The following is a 23,497-nucleotide window of genomic DNA, read 5'->3' as shown; positions in this document are numbered from 1 at the left end:
TCGCCATGACAGTGCCTTACGTGAGCTCGATCACACCTGGGTAAATCTACTCAGATATGGTTTTGATCCCATAACTTCACAGCATTTGAATCAGCTGTCTGTTGAAAGCCGTCAGTGTTGCAAAGACAAAAACAGATTTTTTTAATTTTCTGAAACAACCTTTATTAAAAACATGTATCTGAACTGTACAAAACAGTATATGGCATTCATATATGTAAAGACAAATGCACACGTCTGAGGTTTCATTCTGGATAAAAAAAAATGAATGGAAAAATATAACATAACAGACCAGCTGAATAATATAGTGGTGAATCATTTCAAACACAAGCAATTGATTCATAACCTCTTGAACTTTGGTCCTTATTTACAAAATATACCGATGTATGGTTACAAAGAAAATATACTTAGAAAGTACACAAAATCCCTGCTGAATTAATCTACTTCATGTCATAACATAATTGGTAGTATCACTGCATCCACTTCAACCTGCCTCTAACTCCTGCTGTTTTTCCTTGAACTTCATTTCAGTTTTTACTGATTAAAAACTTTCCCGTTGGTCCGTCCGCTTCAACATTCCCGGTGTGATTGCCTGAGGTTTTAACATACTTAAACAGAAATACCTAGAGAGCTACACAAAAAGCTGAGTTTGACTGCTTGCTTTCCATCTTGACATTGTCTTTTATGGGAGCTGAGGTGTAACCTGAGTGAGTGACATCCCTGCGCAGAGATGGCGGAGGTGGCGGAAACATAGTGTCAGTAGCTGACAGAGGAGCAGGCAATGAAACGCCAGCCCGCCGCAAGGGCTCTGGAGCTCTAACCAACAACATTAGACTTCTAGGCTACATGTTTAATTCATACAGAGAGCACTGAAAATACAAAAAAAAAATGCAACTTCATAATTGGTTCATACAACCTACTTTAGCCATAATGGCTTACTTGCTACTGCAAACACCTCCCTCTGGCACGGGAGGATATGAGCAGTCGGGTCTGTGTGTCCTCAGGATCCTTGGCTGTCCACTGCCTGAGGACCTCTAAGGGCTCCCCTCTAGGGCTCCTTCTCATTAATGCACGCCTCCAGGAGTCCCTCTCACATCTCACATCCTAACCCCCGCCTCCCCCAGCTTCCACCCGCTGGAGTTCTTCCCGAACTTGTACACCAGGCGCCGACCGTCCACCCTCTCCAAGATCTCCCTCTTGTAGTAGTACCTGTAAAGCAGATAAGTGACAATGAGTGCTTCTGCTGCCTGACAAGCCTCTACATTTTTCTTAGCTGGAATTTATTTGTTTTTATATCGACCGATTACAATATTAACTACATTAAACATTTACACAGATACCCTAGTTAGCTGTTTAGTAACACCTGGCCCAGTGGTATGAAACTATACTGAAAAATTACATTCCTGAATGCAGCCAAACAGCACATAAAACCACAGGGGATTCATAACAGGGTCCTGAACTATTCTCTCAATAAGGGCTGTTGTCCTCCCCCCTTAACTAACTCTTCCCCCAATCTGATGCTTGCTTGAAGAATACTACTCTTCGACGGAGAGGAATGGACTGCAATCATGTTTGTGGCTCACCTCATGGCGCGGCTGAGCTTCTCGTAGGTCATGCTGCTGTTCTTCTTCTTCTGGCCCCAGAGCTGGGCCACAGCCTCCGACTTGAGGAACTTGAAGACCCCCTCGCGGCGGTCCTCCCACCTCATCAGCCCGTTGTTCTGCTCCGGGTGGATCAGGATGTCGCGGATAAACTCCCAGAGGTGCGCGCCTCGCGGGGCTGCGGAGCGGAAAGGGGTGCAAGATGTAAGCATTTGGTCAGAACTGAGTTGCAATCGTTAGGTTCAGCATGCCTCTGTATCTGTATGAGGCTTATTAGAAGTAGGTGAAACTGATCTGTGTTGTCAGGAAAGCCAACAGAAAACATTTTAAATAATCAGTGAATGACAGGTGCCACTTTGTATGCATCATGCATCAGGTTAACTATAATAGATTTTTTAGGGGGAGTTCAGTCTGTAAAATAAGAGGACATGAATGGAAACTAGTTAAGAGTAAGATCCGCACTGATATAAGGTAATATTATAAATATTATAGCTTAGTTGGGCCGCATGGCCTGTTCTCGTCATAATATGTTCTTATGTTCTTATGTTCTTATGCATCATCACAGTGAACATCTAAGCTCTTATCAGCTTTTTACAGTGCAGATTTTATAACTGCCAGGGGTATAGTACAGAATAGCCAAATATAGTAGTTCCGGTTCCTTTTCTCCAGCTAAATGTTTATGATGTGATAATGTGTAAAAATGTAACTCGGTGCCCTGCATAAAGGTGTCTACTAAGTGTAGCAATAGTATAAAAACTCACAGTGCTTGTTTTTCTTGGCCTCAATGCAGTAGTCGGATCGGCTGGATTTTCTGGGTCGTCCCCTTCTCTTGCAAGCCTTCAGCTCTCCTTCCTCCGTCTTGATGAACGCCTCTGTCAGTGACACAGCACGAGGAAACGTCACAACACCGCATCTGCATGCAGACTGCATGGCAGCCCCCTCACAATCTCCAGGTTACAGAATCTCTGCTTGGCTTCCCTCTGTTTACCTCAGAGTATAAAGCTTACGGGGATTTATGAAAGCATAATATTGTCACCACCTGTTGGGGGTCTGATGGAACTAGCACAAGCGAGTCTTATCTAAACTGTTGCCCAGACCCAAAGAGTTAAGCTGTAGTGAGAAGGCACTTCAGGGCCTGCTTCTCGTGTTCAGAGGACATACAATGGCAGCACTCACTTGCAGTGTGATGGAATCGCAGGTCTGTGAGCTCTGGGTCGGAGTCACTTCCTCCATAGTCGGGCGAGCTGGGGTTGAGGAAGCCCGCCATTTCTGTGGGGACAGAGCGAGAGACAGGCCGTTTAAAAAGAAGAACCAGTTCAGTGCATAACAGAGGGCAAATAGACCCAATTAGTAGGAGCAAATAGGGCAGCAAGCAGTTTCCTCAAGGTACAGCGGGGTGGAAAGAGCAGGTGCACTCACCTGAATTGGAGCTGTCCAGGCTGTCGGGCGAAGTGGACCCAGATTCATATCCATTGTCACTTAAGGGTGTCGAAGCCCCCATCATGTTCAGCCCATCGTTGCCACTTTCCTCTAAAAAATAAAGAAAAGCTTTACATTAGAAAACAAATGCATTCCACCAGGAGCTGTAAGCATTATCCCCATTCATAGCTGAGTCATATTTTTCACTCCACTGTCATCACAAACTGACAGCTGATCTCTATCTTCTGCTATAGTATGTCATGTCACTCTCAACAGCATGACACTGTTGCCACTCTCAACGGCATGACACTTATATTCTGTTGCCTACCGTGGTAAGAGTGGGGTTAAGGGCGGTTCTAGTCTCAGACCCTGCTGCAACCTGCACCTCTGTGGGACCCAAAGTGTGTATTGTCAGAGAAGCTCTGTACGTACCTTCATGCACAATGACAGTGCTCAGCAGTTTGAAGTCATCTCCTCCATGCACATTCAGGAACTCTGGGAATTCATCAAAGAGGTTGTTGAGCAGGTCGTAGGTTGCGTTCAGATCATCCGCGCCTGAAATTGTCACACATCAGTCAGACAACGTCTTCACTAGCATCCACAAGAGTCTACTCAGGCAATGATTTCAGTAAGGCACATGTTAAAGACAGCAACGGCATTGTGGGTCCTGGTTACTTTTTAACATACACTTCTCCACCTGATCCTTAAAATCACGCCACCACACATATCCTTCCCGAGTGAGGCATTTTATTTCACTAAACATTGTGAAAGCATCATCATCTATTGTGGTTAAGGTGGATTAGGTTGCATCATTCAACCACTGCTTACAGTCTGACCGCAACGTGAAACCTTTAATTAACTGAGGGCGCTGCTCTTGTCCTGGGGGGAGGACCTATTGTCCTCAGATTAGCAATCCATCTCTTTACTGAGCTCCTTACTATTACCTTTCTTTAGGTTTGTTTGTATGCACCCCCATCTCTAAAGCTGTCACCTCTTCAAATGTACCCGCAGGAAAGGAAGACCTTGTTGTCGGGAATAACAAAAGATTAGGTTTTTGGTGGCTTCTATGTGCTAAATTTGCATGCCATGCCCCCTCCTGCGACAGGAGTATGTTTTAGGTTTCGTATTGGACTACGTGTGAAAAAGGAAGCCAGGGTAGGATCCTGGGAACCGGCTCTGTCTGTGCTCCCGAGGACTTTTGAATGGCCAAGAAATCAACCCCATTACTCCCCCGCCATGGCTCACCGTATTTGGCCTTGAGCTCCAAGAGGTGCTGGTACAGCCGGTCACCCAGGGACCCGAACATGGAGACCAGCGAGTCGCGGGAGAGCTGGCACAGGAAGGGGCCATCTATGGAGCAGTTGGCCATGGTCAGCGTGCTGGCATCGAACTTGCTCTCCTCCACGTGGAAGCTGATCCACTCCAGAACGTTCTGCTTGGTCCAGTACTGAGGGGCCACCTGGTACCATTTTAGGGACCCTGAGAAGACAGATCTGTACATCAGCCATATGCACATAATGTGTCATTTGTTTTGCCTTTGATAGGTGTGCGTGCAATTTCAAGTGCTGGGTTCCCCATAAAGACAGGGAGGTGACTTAATTATATTTGTGTTGCTACAGATCTGATAGCGCCTTTTATTATCATTTACGGGAAACATGAAGCCTGCCCTATCAAAGCCATCACACTCTGATTAGAGTATCTGACAGTCGAAAAGATCCACCGGCTACCTGGTCGAAAGTTCACCAACGACAAACAGCAATTGGCAGCTCACGGTACACTGACTCTCTGGCTCCAGGCATCGATCCAGTCCACAAGAAAATGAATCAGCCAGTCACCCGCCTCCTGAGGCTTGTTTGCTCAAGCATGTTAAAGCCAGTGTCTGTGGTTTATGGTTTCGGTGAAACGGAATGTCTGGCTCACGCTTATCTGCGTTCACGGTCAGAGGCTGTTAACCCAGTTGCAAGGGCTGACGTGCGAGTGTCTTATCGGAGAGGCAGGTTAAACATAGTCTGAGGTGCTATATTTAAAGACGCCAAAGATCGTCCACAATGGGACTGCCATCGAAATGAAGACCAATCTGACATATCCAAAGTTAATCATTAAAATAGACAAGTTCATCGCAAAGTTCATGCTCATGAAATTATACGTTGACAAACAGGCAATTAGCTTCAGTAATTAACAGGATGGCTCAAATGAAAGGCCCAATACAATTTTGCCATGAGCACTTTTTTGATGTTGTTTTAGAATATTGAGAGAACGAGTCATGTGACGTTTGGCACAAACAACCCAGGACCATTTTTGCGCAGTGCCTGTGTCGATGACGGTGTGCTCTTACCCTGGAAGTCGGGGGCAAACTGCGCGGTGGCTGGCTGCGCCTCCCTCATGACCGGAACGGACACTGAGGGCGGAGCGGGCTGGGGCTCCAGTGCCCCGATCTGATACATTGTCCAGTTGGCGTCGGTCAGAATGCTGCTGAGGTCACTGGTCACCGACATCAGTGCTGTTTCCAAAACCACAAATGACATGAGCAACCCCATACAAGACCGGTATGTTTTAAGTTTAAAATAAAAAGTAATTGAATTACTTAGTAACTCTTAAAATTACTTTTTCAATGTACCATATAATGGTACATGGTTTCATTCATTGATCAGATTTCATATCTGGTTACATTATTAGAAATTTATCAGGTACTGCAAATCTTCTGTATGTCATATAAGATGCATATGATAGCATTATTCTTTAAAAATCCTTTATGTAACAATAATGCGAGGTACAAGCATTTTTCAGCGTATTGCACATTTTGCCATATGTTTAAAATACTCTTATTTTATTGCCTAATTTTTATATTAATGTGCATTACATTTAAATTAGAGCAGTGCATTGCTTACGTGCAAACACAGAAAAAAATTCTTGTGAACATTGACTATGCATAATTCTGCTTGACTACAAGTGCATCTTTTACCGTATTTTATCTAACTTTACAAGTGTAGTCTTATTAGTGATGCTGTTGCTTCTGCCAATTACTACTACAGTCTTTACAGTTTTCCTGCTTTCCATGCCCCTCTCAACCATCCCTCTGATTTTTTTAAAATCAAATGTAATTCTTGAAAGTCTAAGATGATTCTTTCAAACGTCAACCCAATTCTGCATTTATTGAAATTCATCATTGTGTTATGTTATGTCATTTCAGTTTTTCACGGTGACTGCCAATCTACAGACTTCAGGCAACCGTCAATGCAAAACAGGAAAAAAAAAACGTTGCCTACCTGCTTATACAGGCCAGTGGTGGACAGAACAGCGAGAAAAAAATGGTTCCCGAAAAAATAGCAGGACACCTTGAATACAAATAATCCACTTTATGAGGTCAACCTTTCAGTTGTTTCTCAGTTCTTTTGACAGTTACTGCCAATTCAGCCACAGTCCGTTTATGCAAGAGGCTCTGATGCACCTGTTGTCGGTTATACCTGTTCAGTGGATCACCTTTTATATATCCAGCCTCTGAAAAAAGGGGCGTGCACAAACAGAGCGACGGCAGGGGGAATTCCACTGAAGCGGCAGGCATGAGACACGCCCCCCCTTTTTCACTCTTTCACAGGAACCTTAAAAAGAAACAAACAAGGCTGACCTCCTCATTTTCACCCCCCCCCCCCCCCACACACACACACACACACACACACACACACACTCCCACCACTACCCAAATCCCACCCAGCGACTCTTTCCATTACACATTTCAGATGCCCTAGAGGCACCGTGTCTGAAAGCAGAGGTACTCCTTTGGCAAGATCCTGCCGCTCTGCAAACACTGATTGCTGTTAATCATTAGATCATGCTACCCTTGACTTGTCAATGCGAGAGGCTCTTTTGCACTGGCATAGCGTCCCCTGCAGAACCATTGAATCTGTTGGCCTTCCCCTGGGCTATCACCCTGACACCTCCACCAGCATCATGTTTTGCTTAGGATGGTGAAGTCATCTGTGCCAATATTTGTCTTGGATGAGCAGTGACTGGCTTGAATCGGGTGCCCTGATAGTTTTACCACAGGTTTCGATGAGGACTGGTTGTGCTAAAATCCACACCTAGACATGTTCAGTCGTTGCTGGTGCCAATCACTGCAAGTTGGAGACTGAAGCCGTAGAACCAGCAAAGTGATAAGAATGCCTCTGAAAAAAGCTACTCTAAAACAGTTTGTAATGAACATCCATGAATGGATGCAATATGTTTCAGATATTTAGACCTTGGGTGACAGCCAGTGGAAATCTATGTTCTAATCCAGTGTAACACAAGGTGTAATATCTGGGACAAGTGGGGATTGTTAACTGGCTTAGCTCACTGCTCACACCTTGTGGAGGAGTGCATACATAGAGAAGTCCATGGCAGGGGTGGCTGAGTTAAAACCAAGTCTTTGCCAAAGTGTCACAGTAAAAATATTTTCTAAATTGCAATTTCCAATCCATATTTTAGACTAGGTGCTGTCAAAGGTCATAATTCATCCACGTAGAAGAATTTCATTTGTAGGAGAAATCCGTTTTCGTCTTATTCTTGGTATGAGGTGGATCAAACATATTCTCAACTGGTTTTATAATGCCAGTTAGGCAATGGGTATGGCTTGGACAATCTTTACTCTAGAGCGCCCTCATGTTTGTCTGCACTGTAATTGCATTGCAAATGGTGTATTTCACGGGTCCCAACAACATCTTTAGTCATAGCAGTAAAACAATTTGAGGATGTGTTCAGAGGGCGCTCACAGAGCTTGGAAAGGCCACAGGTCCGTGGCCCATGTGGTCACGTTTGAAAAACATCAGAATAAAACCCATGCTTATCGCATTGTTTACTACTACTACCGCACTGTTTTTAATTTTGGAGTTTTTTTTATTACTGCGTTATCTTTCGATATGATATATTGCCATCATTTCCTCCATCTTTTTTTTTTATTGTTGCACGTGGTCTTATTTTCCATGCCAGCATAACTGATCTGAGGTGAGATTTTCCTGTTGCTTTGATTCAGGTGATTGTTTGTGGTGTATTTTGGCAATTTGGTTGGCCCCACCTAAACGATGTGAATTAAAAATAGCTGAAGTTTTTGAAAAAAATAGTTTTGAATTAATTGAGCAACTTATCATTATATAAAACGGGAAAATATTATTATTCACTGTCATGTAGATTATGGGTCAACTTCAGTAGGTCTTTAACCCCCTCTGTCACGCATTAGAAGACAATAATATTAGTTATCATGCTTCCTGTGGTCAAAAAATACTTTTAACTGCCACTGGGAATGTATCAATAAAACTAAACTGATATTTAATTTAGCATACTAAATTACTGTTTAAAGGGCATTCGATTTTTAATACATTTCACCAGATAATTAAAAATTAGTTAGAAAGTCATTTGTAAAATACAAACACAAAAACAAACTGTTCTAGTAATTCCACCTCTTGTTGTTTGTAGAGTTATTACAAGTTGGTTCGACCTTCATATTCACTGGCACACAGTTTCTATATGAGTCCTTTGTTTTGGCACACTCTTGGATGTGAAATCCGTTTCCTCCATGTTTATGACTTGTGCCCGGGGCAATAGAATACAGCTAATGTTATAGTGGGTAATGGCAAAACAAAATAACTACAGAGTGGGGAACCAAAAATTACAGTTATTTGTGTTCCATTCAGGGGACATGTGGAGTGATTTTTCATGTCATGCTATGAACGCAAATTTGCTATGCAAAAATTAGCATTAAGTCAATGATTACTGTCTCACCCCTTTAAATCATGTATGCTGCAGCTTGAAAACCTCAGCATATATGTACCGATTCCTATTCCAGAAGAAAAATGACTGTTCATATTAGAAGATTTTGGTTTACCATAAACTTCCTGTGCATTAGAGATTATCCTTTTTGGGGTGTGAAGATTGAGTACTCCAGACCTTATCCCCTTATCTAAGTAAAGAATGCTTGTTTTAAAAGCTAGGTCACATACTTGCTCTCATAGAAGGAATAATGTTTCCTATACGTCAGCCAGTTGACCTTTTTTGTTCCTTTTTGATTGGTTTTGTGTTGGAGCACACAATGCATCATATATTTTCAGCATTTCGACACCGGTTGACAGAGCTCTGCGTTGGACAAACAAAATGTCACCGCCACAAGCTTGGTCAGTCTCTTGGTTGTCACGCATTCATAGATTGCACAAGCATAGACTGTGACAGTCAAGGGGCCTGTCACATGGGCCACGCCGTGACGTCACACTCATCCTCAGCAGCCAGACACCATCTCTGAAACGCTGATAAACGTGTCTTAAAGCGCGCCCCCCCCAGACCCCGCCCACCCTCAGCCTGCAGCGCGGTCATGGTTTTCCGCGGCTAATCCTACCTGAATCTGTCCAAGATTTCACAACCCTGCCCCGCCCCGCCCTTGCCTTTCCACTGTTGCGAGAGAGCACTCGAGGAGAAGAATGGAAACAGGGGCCCTGGGAATGCCACCGGACAGGTTTCAGCCGAGTCGCCCTGCTTTCGTCCCCCGCGGGCCCGCGCAGAACCGGAAAATTCCATCTCCTTGCCATCCACGCCGGCCCTCTCCTCCTCCCCCCTCACAGGTTCCCACCTCACACCTGTCAGTCGTTGGTGGCCCACTTTGCAGGCTGTGGGGCGTGAAGGGCGAGGCACAATGAGGCAACAAGCTAACAGGCAGATTTGTGCACCGGTGGGCGGGGCCACAGGATACACTTCCTGTCAGGCCTCTTCGGGGACGTGGGGCACTAGGAGAGACAATGCGATCAACAAGGAGAAATTCAAGTATGTCAACATTTAGCTTGTTAACAGTAAAGAGTTGCCGCTCCCTCTGAAAAGCACGAGCCACTCTATTGAAGGATTATGTGCCTTTCAGCTGACATATACAACAAGTGACTCAGGTTGCACCTGTGGTGAAAAACGTGCATCGTAGCGAGAAAGAGAAGATCCTTGTTAGTCATCCGTAGAGATATTTTAATATGATTTTACTCGATTAATGGCTGTTGTTACTGTTGCTTGATGGGCAAAACAGTATCCACATTTGTGGATATACTATATATCCATATTTCCCATTTTTTTTACAATTCTCTACTGTTTGAACATTTATTTTGCTTGTAGAACAAAAAGGACATCAGTAAAAATATTTTGGAAGTAAGTTCATCAGATGTCTCAAGTTCCCAAATTTCCAGACCACCATAGTCCCATTGACTGCTTTTGAATATTTGAATATTTATACATAATAGGTTGACCCCCCACGTGTTGTCAATTACTGATGTGTATGATCCAATCATAAGACTCCATAACAAAACACTGTGGCTGTTTCTGGGCAGTGAGTCACTGATGACAGATGTTAGCTCCACTTGTTTTGTGATTAATGATACCTCACTCTCACCATCACTCCATTTCACTTTTTAGGAATCAGTTCCACATGATTGACAATGAATGAATGAAATGTAAAATACAGTACAAGACACAGCATTTATCTCAGTTCCCTAAAGAGGGCTATTTTTCTTTTCTTTGATTATGGTGTCTCCTTTTGTTTTCATGCGTCCTTTTAGTGCTATTTTTTCATTGCTGAAGAGGTTTCAGTTATTGCAGAGGAGAATGGTGAAACTGTAAAGGGTACATATCTCTGATTGGCTCCCATGCCACACTACTTAACTCTACCTTTGTGTCTTCACCCTTACATTACAAATAATGTCCTCACATATTGACTACTAATAATTAACAGGGCAAAAAATGGTTTCCATTGTTTTTAAGAGTCCCTGTTTTCCCAGTTTTGCTAAGACCTGCCCTGAATAAGGTAGAGTTTTGTGGTCACACCACAAATTGACCAATCACAAACCCCAAGAAGAATAAAGCTGTTGGATGCTGCTTGGCTGAACCCACCCTGTGGTGCATGGGCCAAACCAAAGTTTATGGCCCAGGTACCGGAACAGGTCTCCCACGGCGACCCCATACATCCCTGTTAAAAATTAAGCTGTGATTCCAGTAGGAGCTGGAAGCCTTTAGGGGATACATCTGTTAACCATTTACCAGCGCTGTCTGGCAATATGTGACAGAGGGACTACCCTGAGCCAGGGCGCTGGACAATGAAGGTCTGGAGGACTAGGGAGGAGTGACACCAACAACTGCAGAGAAGGAACAGAAATTCCCCTGGCATTCATGGCACAGAGGTCATTCCTCTGTGTGCTTCTCTCAGCCCAGCTGGTTGATTTTCAGCCGGTGATGTAATGCTCCATACCTAGCCCGCCGGGCCTCCGCGCTGGGTCAGGTCACGGCAGCAAAGCGATAACACTGAGGCCTGGCACAGCCGGACCTTGGCGGGGAACACCACCTTCTGTTGTTTTCATGGTTTCTCTTCACTTGTTGCGTCTCACACTTTATGGCTTTTTTTTCACATTCAAAAGAGTCACTGCGTCAACCGTATAAATGGGTTTTGACAGCACATTTCCTTAGATTAGACTTACGAAGCAGAGCCTTCATCCCCCACTCTAGAAAATTAATGTTCTTTGTTAGGTTGTGTTGTTAAAATGTTAAACATTCAAGGGCCCTTTCTTCTATATTATTCAAACTGACCAATAGTAGATTACATTTCATCAACTGCACCCAGACCTGTTTATTGTTAATTCTTTGTATCTTTGTGATTATAATTTTCTTTATCTTCAGGAACTAGCTCATTGGCTAATGAGCCATACTTACCTAATTAAAGGCCTGTTAAATACAGGTGTGTGGCTGGAGAGAAGGGGGCTTATTTTTCTGCTGCTTGCACAGGCTGCTTCCTTTGTTTATTCCTTCCTCTTTCGCTCATTTTTGTGAGAAGTGTTGGCCAGCTTCTCCACAACAGTCATGCAGTGGAGCTTCAGGAAGTTGGAATAAGGTACAATGAAACATTTACAATAAAGAATGTTGTAATAGTGGGCGAGGTAGTTGTAGTGGTGTTTCGCAATTTCATCAAGTAATATATATAACTTTTTTCTTTTGTTGAATTCGTTTTGGAATCAGCAATTACACGGCCAGTTTCAGTTTCGTCCTCTTAGTAAAACACTGGGTGTACCTGTGTAATTTTAAAAACTAAATAATTTATTGGATTGGATTTTACATTCTTGTACAAAGAACAATGAGCAAATTATCCCTTACAAAGAAACTAACAGTTGACTTTTAAGCTTGAAATTAAAACTCATTGACTTGATTAACTGAAACTCTGAGATCTGAGGTGTAAGGTACCATACTTGTTAAGCACTAGGACCTGCAAACTGAGAGTTACAGAGTCAGCTATCCAGTGGGACTCTGTAGTTGTACCCTTGAGCAAAGGACTTAAATCGCTCTTTAAATGGATAAAATATTGAGCATGGCATCTACCCAGTAGATCGATAATAAAATGCATTTGATTAAATATGTTTTCTTCAGAACAATGTGCTGCCTTGGAGACCTAGAGACGTCTGGTGATGTAAGGTTACCCAGGACAACATGTTGAAAAGTGATGTGACATTTTCACCCCCACCGCCAGCTTGCTTCGAAGGCTCTGTTTACAGGGCGTTTCCTGTGATGGGGAATGGGGCTGGTTCCCAGAACTGGATCAACCAACGTCTGCACCTACTTGTAATTATGTCATTAGGTTAACTGCTTGGTTTGAAGACAATCATTAGCTCATATCACCTTAGTGATCTGTAATTATTGAATCACTAAAGGAATGTCAGCTGGAATCTATTCAAGAAATTATATAACATTGGCAATATTATATAATATATAATATTGGCTAATCGTGTTGCTCCCATGTCATACTGTGGGTGCAATTATTACTATTAAAAATGTTGTCTAGTGTAGTCTGCTGAACCATACTGCAACCAAATATCGCAAGTACAGATCAGGATCGAATCAAAGACATTGGCAAGAGCCCTGACAACATAATGGATCAATTTGTGTACTCCATTTAGTGGAGCTGTATCTGTCGGAACGAGTTGCTCAGGCCTCTGCCTTTAGCTCAGCAGATAGGCTAGCCTAAGGACTGCATTCTCCGTCCAGTATATGAGATAAGGCAGTGTTTTTAGTTTTTTTATTTTAAAAATTCCCGAAGCTAACGCATTATTTAAATACTGTAAAGAACAAAGAGGCAACATTGGAAATGTAACCAGTTAAAAACTGGAGCCCATACATAGACCCCAGACTAGACCCCAGACTAGATTTTGATACATACAAGGCCAAATACAACCCCTTTAACAAGGCAATATATGTAATGACATGATTGTGGTTAATTGCAATGAGAATAAAGCTTTCATTTTAATATAGAAAGTTTTCTTATTTTTAATGAAAGCTTTCTGTGGTTTTACAATGTTCACTATTTTTGTATACCACTTAATAGTTTCTGATTGAGATGTTTTTTTTCCACTGTTGAATGCTTAAATCTGAGTTTTAAGAGGTAAGAAATGACAGCAAAAATAGCCATCATCTTCTGTCAAATTATGATATATATCATATATATACGTAGTTTATATGTATGTATATTATATAATTTATATATATATAATATTGATACATCTCCAGTTCTTCTCTTCTTCTTCATCCCGAGCAGAAATGGAGAACCAACAAAGCACTGAAGTCAGTATACAGTCTTGCAAAACCTGCAAATATTTTCCCCAAAATGAGCCGGCTTTTCTTGTTCTTCAAAACCGCAGCAACAATGCTTACCCTAAATTTCTGCGAACAAGTAACAATACTGCCCCCTGGTGGAAAGTATAAAACAAAAAAATGTGTGCAGAAGAAAAATATATTTTTGTGACAGAGCAGGCCATTTTCATCGGCTTGTTCTCGGGCATAATTTCACTCTGACCGTACATAGACCATCACTGAAGCGTATCATTTTGTCCCAAAAACACAAGTAGCATCATTATACCAACTAAACTTCCTTAACATTTTTTCAAGGGAACTGAAGGTAAAAACATCACCCCGTCTGAATGTAAATCCATTAGAGTCGGACACAGCATTCAGTTCAGTCCAACAGATGATGAAAATGGTGACAATAGTGATGATGCATGCATAAATTAAAACATAACAAGTAGGCCTGTTTTACTTTTACAATGAAACAGTCACAAAACCTATGCTAAGTGTATATATATATATATATATATATATATATATATATATATATATATATACACACACACACACACACACTATGTGGAAAAAAGTATTTGGCCACACCTGTTTTTCAGGGTTTGGGCTAGGTCCCTTATCTCCAGTGAAGGGCAATCTTAATGCTTCAGCATACCAAGACATTTTGGACAATGCTATGCTTCCAACTTTGTGGCAACAGTTTGGGGAAGGCCCTTTTCTATTCCAACATGACTGTGCCCCAGTGCACAAAGCAAGGACTATAAAGACATGGTTTGATGAGTTCAGTGTGGAAGAACTTGACTGACCCGCACAGAGCCCTGACCTCAACCCCATCGAGCACCTTTGGGATGAACTGGAACGGAGATTGCGAGCCAGGCCTTCTCGTCCAACATCAGTGCCTGACTTAATAAATGCACTACAGAATGAATGGCCACAAATTCCCACAAAAACACTCCAAAATCTTGTGGAAAGCCTTCCAAGAAGAGTGGAAGCTGTTATAGCTGCAAAAGGGAGACCAACTCCATATTAAAGTATATGTATTTGAATACAATGTCATTACAATGTAATGGTCAGTCGTCCGAATACTTTTGTCCATATAGTGTATATATATATATATATATATATATATATATATATATATTAGAATATATATTTATATATATATACATACATATATGTAATATATATATGTAATCGTACTGTATATATGTTCCTTGTTCTTGTGTTAAAGTACTTTCGAAAGTGATTAAGTGTTAGTCTGATTTCACCATCTCTCTTGGAGTGGAGATCATGCACTCATTACATTCCAGACCAGCTTCACGTACTCATATCTGGCCATACAGCAACTGGGGCAGTAAGTGTAACACTGTAAATAAATGCTCCTCTCCCCTGGGGGGAAGGGTCCGTGAGGTTGAATTTCAGAAACGGGTGACAGTGTACGATGGCCTGGCCGTGTGGACTGGGACAGGTAAGAGAGTGGCTAGAAAAATATGTGTGAAGGGAGAGTGACCTTTGGTGCTCTGGATCACGTGGGCAGGCTAATTACAGCAGGGTGCTGCCCTGAATACCCTGACACTCAGCACCTCTCCCTGTTTCCCCGTCCTCAAGTGTGTCGGGCCGCAATGCGTTCATCACAAACGGCCCCATGACCTGAGGGACAAGGTCTAACTGGTTATCTGGCTCTCTTGCTGAAACTGACCGAGACACATGGCAACTGTTGCTGTGTGTGTACAGTAGCAATAGTGAGACGTGGTCCAATCACTTCACTTGAAAGGTGTGCTTTCCCTTGTGAGTGGAGGGGAAGTGCGGGGTCCCAGCTGCGTCCGGGACAAGCTCTAAAAGAAATCCTGTCATGAAATGCGAAGGGTTCACTGTCTTCACTGTCTCTCCCTGTAGTGCATGTAACTTCGCCCCCACTGAAAGAAAGAGAAAGGCCCTCACAGTATCGATTATCAATCAGCTCTCTCCCCACGCCCCACACGCTGCACCCCACGCCCCACACCCTCCCCCCCGTGGTCCCCCTGGGCCTTTTTATAGTTGCGTCTGGAGGGAGAGCGGCAGCTGCCACAGCTCCCTGACACCCAGCCCCTGCCCCCGCTTTGTCGGTTTGTCTCCCAGTCACTAAGCCCTGTCTACCTCTCTCTGACTTGGTTCTCTGACTCGGCTCTGTCCCCGCCCTCTCTCCCCCACCACGACCACCACCAGCACACACACAGACGACTCCTAGAGCAGTCATGGCTGACAGGAAGGAGACCAAGACCGCCGGCAGAATCCCGCTGAGGAGGAAGGAGAAGAAGGTGGAGACGCAGGCGGAGAGCGTCCCCGAGAAGGAGCAGGAGAAAGAGAAGGAGGAGAAGGCGGAGGGGGAGAAGTCGGAGGAGAATGGGGTGGAGGCACAGGGGGCCGCGGCCGTCGGAGTGGAGAACGGGGAGCTCCAGGTGGAGCCCATCGAGCTGCCGCCCTTTGAGATCATCACAGGGTGAGTGTGCACTCCCTCACACACACTCACCCGGGCTCTGCTCCACTGCAGCCTACTGACCACCAAGGAGCCAGCAAGACCCTCACACAGCGCAAAAATCTGTAGTGTGTAGGGTCCACAGGGTAGCAGTGTCTACTGATACTAACATTATGCCTGTCAAAACCAGAAGACGCTGACATACTTGCATAATTGCACTAGTGGTAGTGGAAGTAGTAGTGGGAATTTTAAAGAGATGTTGGAGGACATATTGAGCCAGACATTTTGAAAAATTCAAAACATTTGGTGCCAGTAGGTAGCTACTGCAATTTGAGGCAGCGCTGCTTTAATGTTTCTTTCACCACCAGAGAACGAGAGAAGATACTCAAAAATAGCAGAGTGGAAAAATGATATAGTAGTAGTAGTAGTAGTAATTGGTAGTAGCAGCTGTAACCACAGATGTATCATTTATAACACCACTGTTATAAGGAAGGTGTGCTTGAAGTTGCCTACTGTTTCAGTAGTACTTGTAATATCATGAAAAAAATTGGATATGGTCATGATATATCCATGGATTGGGCATATGTACAGATGTCTTTGTGTAATTGTTTTTTTGTTGTCATTCCCTTTAGAAATAATGCACTGTTCATTTCTCTGTGGCAACCTTGCTGTAGAGGGTGCTCTACCAAGTAAAGGTTTTTTGATCAACTGAAAGATTGATTTAACTCCTTCTGTCTGAGGATGTAGCAACATAGGAATAGTGTACTGTTCTTGATATCATAATTAAAAACGGATGAAGCCACTAATCGTGTTCTCAGGCCATGCAGTGTGTCAGGGCGTAATCACTCTGCACTGAGGGTGGGAGGGGCCTCACGGTTATCACGACAACAACAGAGATTTACTTCCATTATACAACCTTGTGCTGATTTTTCTATTTTTATCAACAGTGGGAGTTTTTTTCCCCCTCCGTTTGAATCACACAATTGCAGTGACACATTTCCTCCAAATGTTTGGTATCTGCGCGTGGTACGCAAACTCAGGGGACTGACCACAGTCAGTCTTTCATCAAATGTATTAATGGAAATTGCAGTAGTAATTAGTTCAACTTTTTTATTTTTTACTATTATGCTGGAATAACATTAATTTCATCACAATTGCATATAAAGAGTATAACTGACATACATAAACATTTAAATATGTAACATTCTGTAATATTCTGTATGTTACCTGTGTTTGTCTTGATCAAAATGAAATATCTAGCAGTATGCACAGGACCATTTCGCTTGGCTGAAATGCTTGCATCACCAGCACTACTTCTGTTCGCACTGAATCGGCTTTCATGCTATATTGATGGTAAAATAGATCATTTTAACCTGATAAGAATGTGCCATTTTGCCCTCATGTTTGGCACAAACCATCGCTTGCATCAGGAAGAAGAAGCACATCGGTGATGAAAAATATATATTTAGCACTGCATACTTTCATATGCATATATTAATGTATATGCCTATATTTAATAAGATGTGTTTTAAAACATCACAGTAGAATGAAAGACTGTTTGTATCAGGTACTAACCTGTGTCCACCATGGATTAGTCCATTTTTCTTCCTCTTTAAATTAAATCTGTTTAAAAATACAATTAAAATAGCAATTTTTCTTGCAATATGAAACAAGATTCATTTCTGATAGTTTCAGAGACTTAAGAAGTGTGTGTTTTTTATGTTTGGAACATGTTTTTATATATGTTGTCTAATTTTATCCTTCTGAGCTCCAAAATCTGTTAATGAAAACAATTTTGTCTTGTTTATGCAGAACATATAAGCAATGAGAACATATATGTGTGTGTGTGTGTGTGTGTGTGTGTGTGTGCATGCGTGCGTGTGTGTGGGAGAGAGAGAACGTTTTTGAATAAATACACATTTGTCATTGATAAAAGTTTATTCAGGTAAAGTACTTTGCTCACGAACAAAGCAGCAATGGCCTGCCTAGAATCTCAAACCAGCCCTTTACTATTACACTGACATTTTACTCAACCTATTCACTAGCACGGCTCTGTCAGTGAAAAGAGACTTAGGTTTAAGGAAAATCTGGCGTAGATAGGGGCATCACTCTGTCTCTCCCACACATCTCCTAGCCTTCTTTAAATTCACATTATGCCACTAAAGCTGCAGACGATCCCTAGTTCAAAGTCCTCACGGTTGTTCGTCCATTGCCACACTCCGGCTGGCTCTATTTATGCCAGCGTTTCTGTTTGCTTTTCTCCAAATGGCCGTTCCTGCGCGATAGCACACGCTGGCCCTTCACATCCCTGTGATCAAAGGCGTCTGAGCCGGTCTGAGCACCTCTCCTATCACTGCCTGGAATCAAAGGGGGCCACATTTAATCAGCCTGGATTGGAGGGTCGGCATGCTGATTCCTAATTAATTACGCTGCGCAAACAGGCAGGCTGTCCATCACTGCAGAGCATTTGATCGCGTAGGAAATGCCAGTGTTCCCCCCCCCCCCCCCCCCGAGATCCTCTGGGACGGGCTACAATGCCTGCTGACAGCTAGGCTGCAACAACAGTCGAAGAAGAATTGGGTCGTGGAGTCAGCGCGCTAATAATAAAAGCTCGGCATGCCATTCGCGGCTGGGAAGTGTGCCATATTTAGCCACGGAGTTGCCCCGCTGGCCATTCGCTCCGTCAGAATGTCAAAGAGCAACAACTTTCCTCATGGCCAAAAGAAGCCCTCTGAGCCCCAGCAGAAAAGGTTCCTTATCTCCAGAGTGCTGCTCCTTGGAAAGTCCACTTTCGGACACGTCATCCATCTTGATTGAATGTCGGAGCTTTCTGTTTACAACACTGGTCTTTATTTTTGCACCGTTGCCACAGCATGTCAAAATAACATCTCAAAGAGGCATGTAACATTTTGTTCCAGCCCCATGGTATCTCATAATAAAGTTGTCAGAACAGGTGCCTAGTTACTGAAATGAACAAGATGTATTGTGAAAGAAACAAATAAAAAATGTAAGATTTATACAAGTTTAGAGCAGGATATGTATGTTAGGATTAGGCAGAACACAAACCTCAATCCATTGGGAAAAAATGAAATAGTTTGCTCATGCATTCAGAATGGCTTACCTCTAGCGACAAAACACCATTGTACTTTCTAAAGTCAGATCATAACATAAATAGAAATGGATTGCTATGGATTGCTCTTCTTTGCAGAGCACTTTTCCTGAGTGTCCTGTTGTAACAACAGTAATTGTCCTACTACCCTCTCATTGCTTCAAAGCAACATCTGATATAAGAACTAAAATATATAAACTCTGATTTTAAAAACTTTTCCCAAAAATGAGATCAAAAAGGGGCAAATAAAGTGAAATGGGATCAATGTGCTGTTCAGTTTCAGTCCTCTAAATCTTCTTTTTATATTTTCATTGAATATGAGATATTTTTGAAGGAATTACTCATACTGTGTACATACTGGCCAAGATTCTTTGAATATGCTGTTTTCATAATGATATATAAGCAAATAATATATGCATATTTTAACATCCTGCCACCTCTCCCCCACCCCCTTTTTCTTGCAGGGAAAGAATAAACCCCTTCTTCTTCAAGTTCCAGTTCAAGAACGTGGAGTACTCGTCGGGCCGGAACAAGACCTTCCTGTGCTACCTGGTGGACCCGCAGGGGCGGGGCGGGGGCGAGGGCATGCGGGGCTATGTGGAGGACGAGCACTCGGGCACGCACGCCGAGGAGGCCTTCTTCCAGCAGGTGCTGCCCGACAGCGACCCGGCCGCGCGCTACAACGTCACCTGGTACGTGTCCTCCAGCCCGTGCGCCGCCTGCGCTGCCAAGCTGGCCGAGGTGCTGCAGGCCCGCAAGAACCTGCGCCTCACCATCTTCTCGGCCCGCCTCTTCATGTGGGAGGAGCCCGAGATCCAGGCGGGGCTGAAGGCGCTGGCGGCCGCCGGCTGCAAGCTGCGCATGATGAAGCCCACGGACTTTGTCTACACCTGGGACACCTTCGTGGACAACGAGGACGAGAAGTTCACGCCCTGGGAGGACTGCAAGGAGAACTACGAGTACTACCAGGAGAAGCTGGCGGACATCCTGCAGTGACAGTGAGTGGCGCCGCGGAAACCGCGGTCGTCCCCCTGGTGTCCGCGAGCTCCCCTACGCAATGGGTCAGGTGCAAGTGCAGCTGCACAACTGCAATGCTGTTAACCCCAGAAATGTTTAATCCAGTTTTATAAACATTCATCAAACATTCATCAAATAAAACACACATTCTCATCTGCGAAGCACTTCGAACTTCAGACATTATTGGAGAATTTCCTCTATTTTATTAAACATGTCTTGAAACTGCAACTGTAAATGGCTAACTGGATAATTACGTACATGATAAAAACAGAAAATCAGTAATATTCTCATCTGGTTCACATTAAATACAAGAGGTATTGCATCAATAGCTGTCAGCTATTGCCTCAAGCCCTCATTAACTGTTCCCTTCTTGGTGTCCATATAGTCTGTGTGTGGGAGTTGAGAAGCTTGAAAGACAGCAGGAGGTGTCAGAGAGAGCAGGGAAATTTCCTCATATCGAACCTTCTTTTTAGTCAATTGAATTGTAATTAATTGTAACTACAATTCAATTGTAATTGATATAAAGTAAACTTACGTATTAACTGTAAATTTAAACTACTCTGGCAGAACTCAACCTGCAGGTAACTCTGCCTTATGTATACGATTCCGGCCAGATGAAAAGATTTTTGCTGTTGCCATTTTCCTCTGAATATTTGTGGCAATAGTTTGACATTCATGCCAGAGGCAAAAACTGAAAAATAACAATGTAATTTCAATCCCTACTTTAAAAACAGTTTGTATACGTTTGTTCATGTCTTGCATCTTCCCAAAACTTCAAAACAAACCTTGAGTATACCAAGGTGTCCATGTGGCAATGAAGTAAGATGACAAAATTATGTGTCAAAACATCTGGTTGCCATGATTTTCTATAACATCAGAGTGAGAATGCCCCAATTCCTATATGATTTACCTGGCTATGTCCAGCATTGTATTCAGTACAGGTTGTCTGTGGGGATACTTTCATTATTTCAATGTATTTATTTGTTCTGGTCTACCCAAAATGCACCTGAAATGCACCCTGGGATAACATGCCTGCATTAAGTGCTGGAGAGAGGGCATGCTTCCCCCTTTTCCCCTGGAGATAGCAGGGTCCCAAAACCCCCTGCTCTCTCTCCCATCTCCCTGCTTCACCTGTTCTCTCTTTGTTAGGGCCCGGGATTGCAGCTGACCAAGAACAGACCTGCAAGCTCCTCTTCCCCAGCATCCTGCCTCTGTTTTGAGACCAGAGTATTTGTGTGCTCTATACAGCCTTCCCACACGATAGCGCCCCCTGGCTTACCCTAGCAGATATCCCATTAAGCAGCCTTTCCTTGAATGGACTAATGGCATTTTGTGAAGTCCACACTCTCTCCTACCTTCAATGACTTCCACCTGTAACCAGTCTGAAGCCCAGAACCCCAGTCAACATACACTGAGGTAATGCCCTGCTGCCTTGCTGTATGGATTAGTAGAGAATAAATCCAGTTACAACACCATGTGACTATTTTTTTCATAACCCCTGTAGTCATACAAAGAACAATGTTAGTTCATTCTTTTAAGAAATTAACTATTTGATATTCATATTTTGTCATTAGGGTAACTGAGATTCAGACATGTTCATAAAAAACGCAGGCATATTATTAGAAGAATAGGATATTTTGCCACAAGTTTTTGTGAGTAGGGGGTAGACTATTGTGCTGTGTGAAACATGATTGAAAACAATAATCATAAGACACATATATATTTGTTTTTTACACAACTTTTGTATTATCGCTTTTAAAACAGCCATGAAAAATGGTTTACAACTGAGAGAGAAAGTTCACAATTTTAGTGGGGCTAAGCAATATTTACTAATAAATGCTGTTACTTGTCCTGTAGCTTATCTTTTTGTTTACAAAATATTTCACTGTGCACTGAAGAACCTAAAAATGCACTGATGAATCTAGGAAATTGAGAGTTTGAAATTAGTCTTGAAATCAAATGTTCAGCTTTCAGTAAATAAATGATTTTAAAAATAAAGAGATCTAAAATGATGCTAATTGTTATTTGTGAAAGTATAAAAAATTGGTAATTTTACTGTGTGAGTGATTGGTGAACTATGGAATATTGCAATCGAGCAAAAAAGATTATTCCGGGGTTTGCATGGTATGCTGGTAATGAGTCAGTTTTATTTGATCCTTCATAATTCTCAGAAAATAAATATACTTGTTCACTCCACTGTTTTGTTTCCCTTTGGTTTCATTTTGTCCCTTTACTTTGTCCCACTTTCACAGCAAAATAAATTAGTGATGCAGCTATTTACTACTTTGTGTGAATTAATGTGTAATAATTGCACATTTAAATAGCATTTTATGTGCACTTAATCGACCATTATTAAAACATCTGCTGCTCACATTCATGCATGAACCATTTAGTTAGCCGTGATTTAACCATTCAACTAATTGTGTCGAAGTCCGTGGCAAGAGAGGGACAAGGTGAGCACATTTCACATTCTTTGGGAAAAAGAGTAAATGCTCTACAAGGGTGAATCATTTTTGATAATAAAAAGGGAAAAAAAAAACTTTATTCAGTTTTGAATTCCACACCCCACATTTACATTCGGAGCTCACTGGAGTCTGACATTCAGCAGAAAATGAGATAGCGGAGCATCAAAGATAAGAATATAAATATTGCCTCATATTCATTTAACAAAATAACATATTGCAGAAGCATTTACAGCAGATCATCATTTCATATTCATCACACTCATCATTTACAATGAACACAAAGAGGAAAACAACTGATTGCAGGGCACTTGGACAGATGCAATAAATTATACCGTGCAGCCTTTGACATACAGTAAACATGCTTTGATACTTAACTGACAAGGCATGGGCTAATGATGGGCTTGACTGAATCAAGCTCAATACATTTGCACATACTCAAATAACAGATTGAATCCCTTTTTTGTTATTACCTCCACGTGTGTTGTGCCATGCAGTCACAACATGTTCCGTTGAACAGACCACAAATTAGGCCACAGACCACAGTTAAAAGTACAAAACAATGTTTAGGATGCAATCCTAGATGTTTAGAATAGAATCCAATGTATAGAATGCAGCATCCTTCCAATTCATGGCCACTAGCTTCAAAGGTTCAACTGAGCAACATGTTAGTCCTTGAATCACAAGTGATTTCATACACTGTCCATCCAAGGACAAGATGCAATACCTAATTTCACCTCTGGGGGGGATGACTGTCAGAACCATTCTGTCCCATAAGGACTGGGATAAGAGGCCGGCACCTGTTATATATTAATATAATGTCAGC

General features: G+C 42.6%; 2 protein-coding genes across 2 annotated transcripts; one reads left to right on the top strand and one right to left on the bottom strand.

Annotated features, from left to right (window-relative positions):
- Positions 1-320: 320 nt before the first annotated feature.
- On the bottom strand, positions 321-6,459 carry elf3 (E74-like factor 3 (ets domain transcription factor, epithelial-specific)). The gene is made up of 9 exons (XM_036531835.1): positions 6,284-6,459; positions 5,353-5,517; positions 4,263-4,496; positions 3,450-3,572; positions 3,018-3,128; positions 2,775-2,867; positions 2,360-2,470; positions 1,581-1,776; positions 321-1,206 (listed from the first exon to the last, which is right to left on the bottom strand). Exons 2-9 carry the CDS (start codon positions 5,510-5,512, stop codon positions 1,095-1,097), a joined length of 1,140 nt encoding a protein of 379 aa, XP_036387728.1. The 5' UTR covers positions 5,513-5,517; positions 6,284-6,459; the 3' UTR covers positions 321-1,094.
- Positions 6,460-15,703: 9,244 nt separating this feature from the next.
- Positions 15,704-21,864, top strand: apobec2a (apolipoprotein B mRNA editing enzyme, catalytic polypeptide-like 2a). Its single transcript, XM_036532175.1, has 3 exons — positions 15,704-16,107; positions 19,657-20,190; positions 21,359-21,864. Exons 1-2 carry the CDS (start codon positions 15,863-15,865, stop codon positions 20,186-20,188), a joined length of 777 nt encoding a protein of 258 aa, XP_036388068.1. The 5' UTR covers positions 15,704-15,862; the 3' UTR covers positions 20,189-20,190; positions 21,359-21,864.
- The last annotated feature ends 1,633 nt before the right edge of the window (positions 21,865-23,497 follow it).

This window comes from Megalops cyprinoides, chromosome 6, assembly GCF_013368585.1.
Source record: "Megalops cyprinoides isolate fMegCyp1 chromosome 6, fMegCyp1.pri, whole genome shotgun sequence".
NCBI classification, from domain to species: domain Eukaryota; kingdom Metazoa; phylum Chordata; class Actinopteri; order Elopiformes; family Megalopidae; genus Megalops; species Megalops cyprinoides.
Note: the sequence above shows the minus strand (reverse complement) of the source record. Positions and strands in the feature narration are given on the sequence as shown.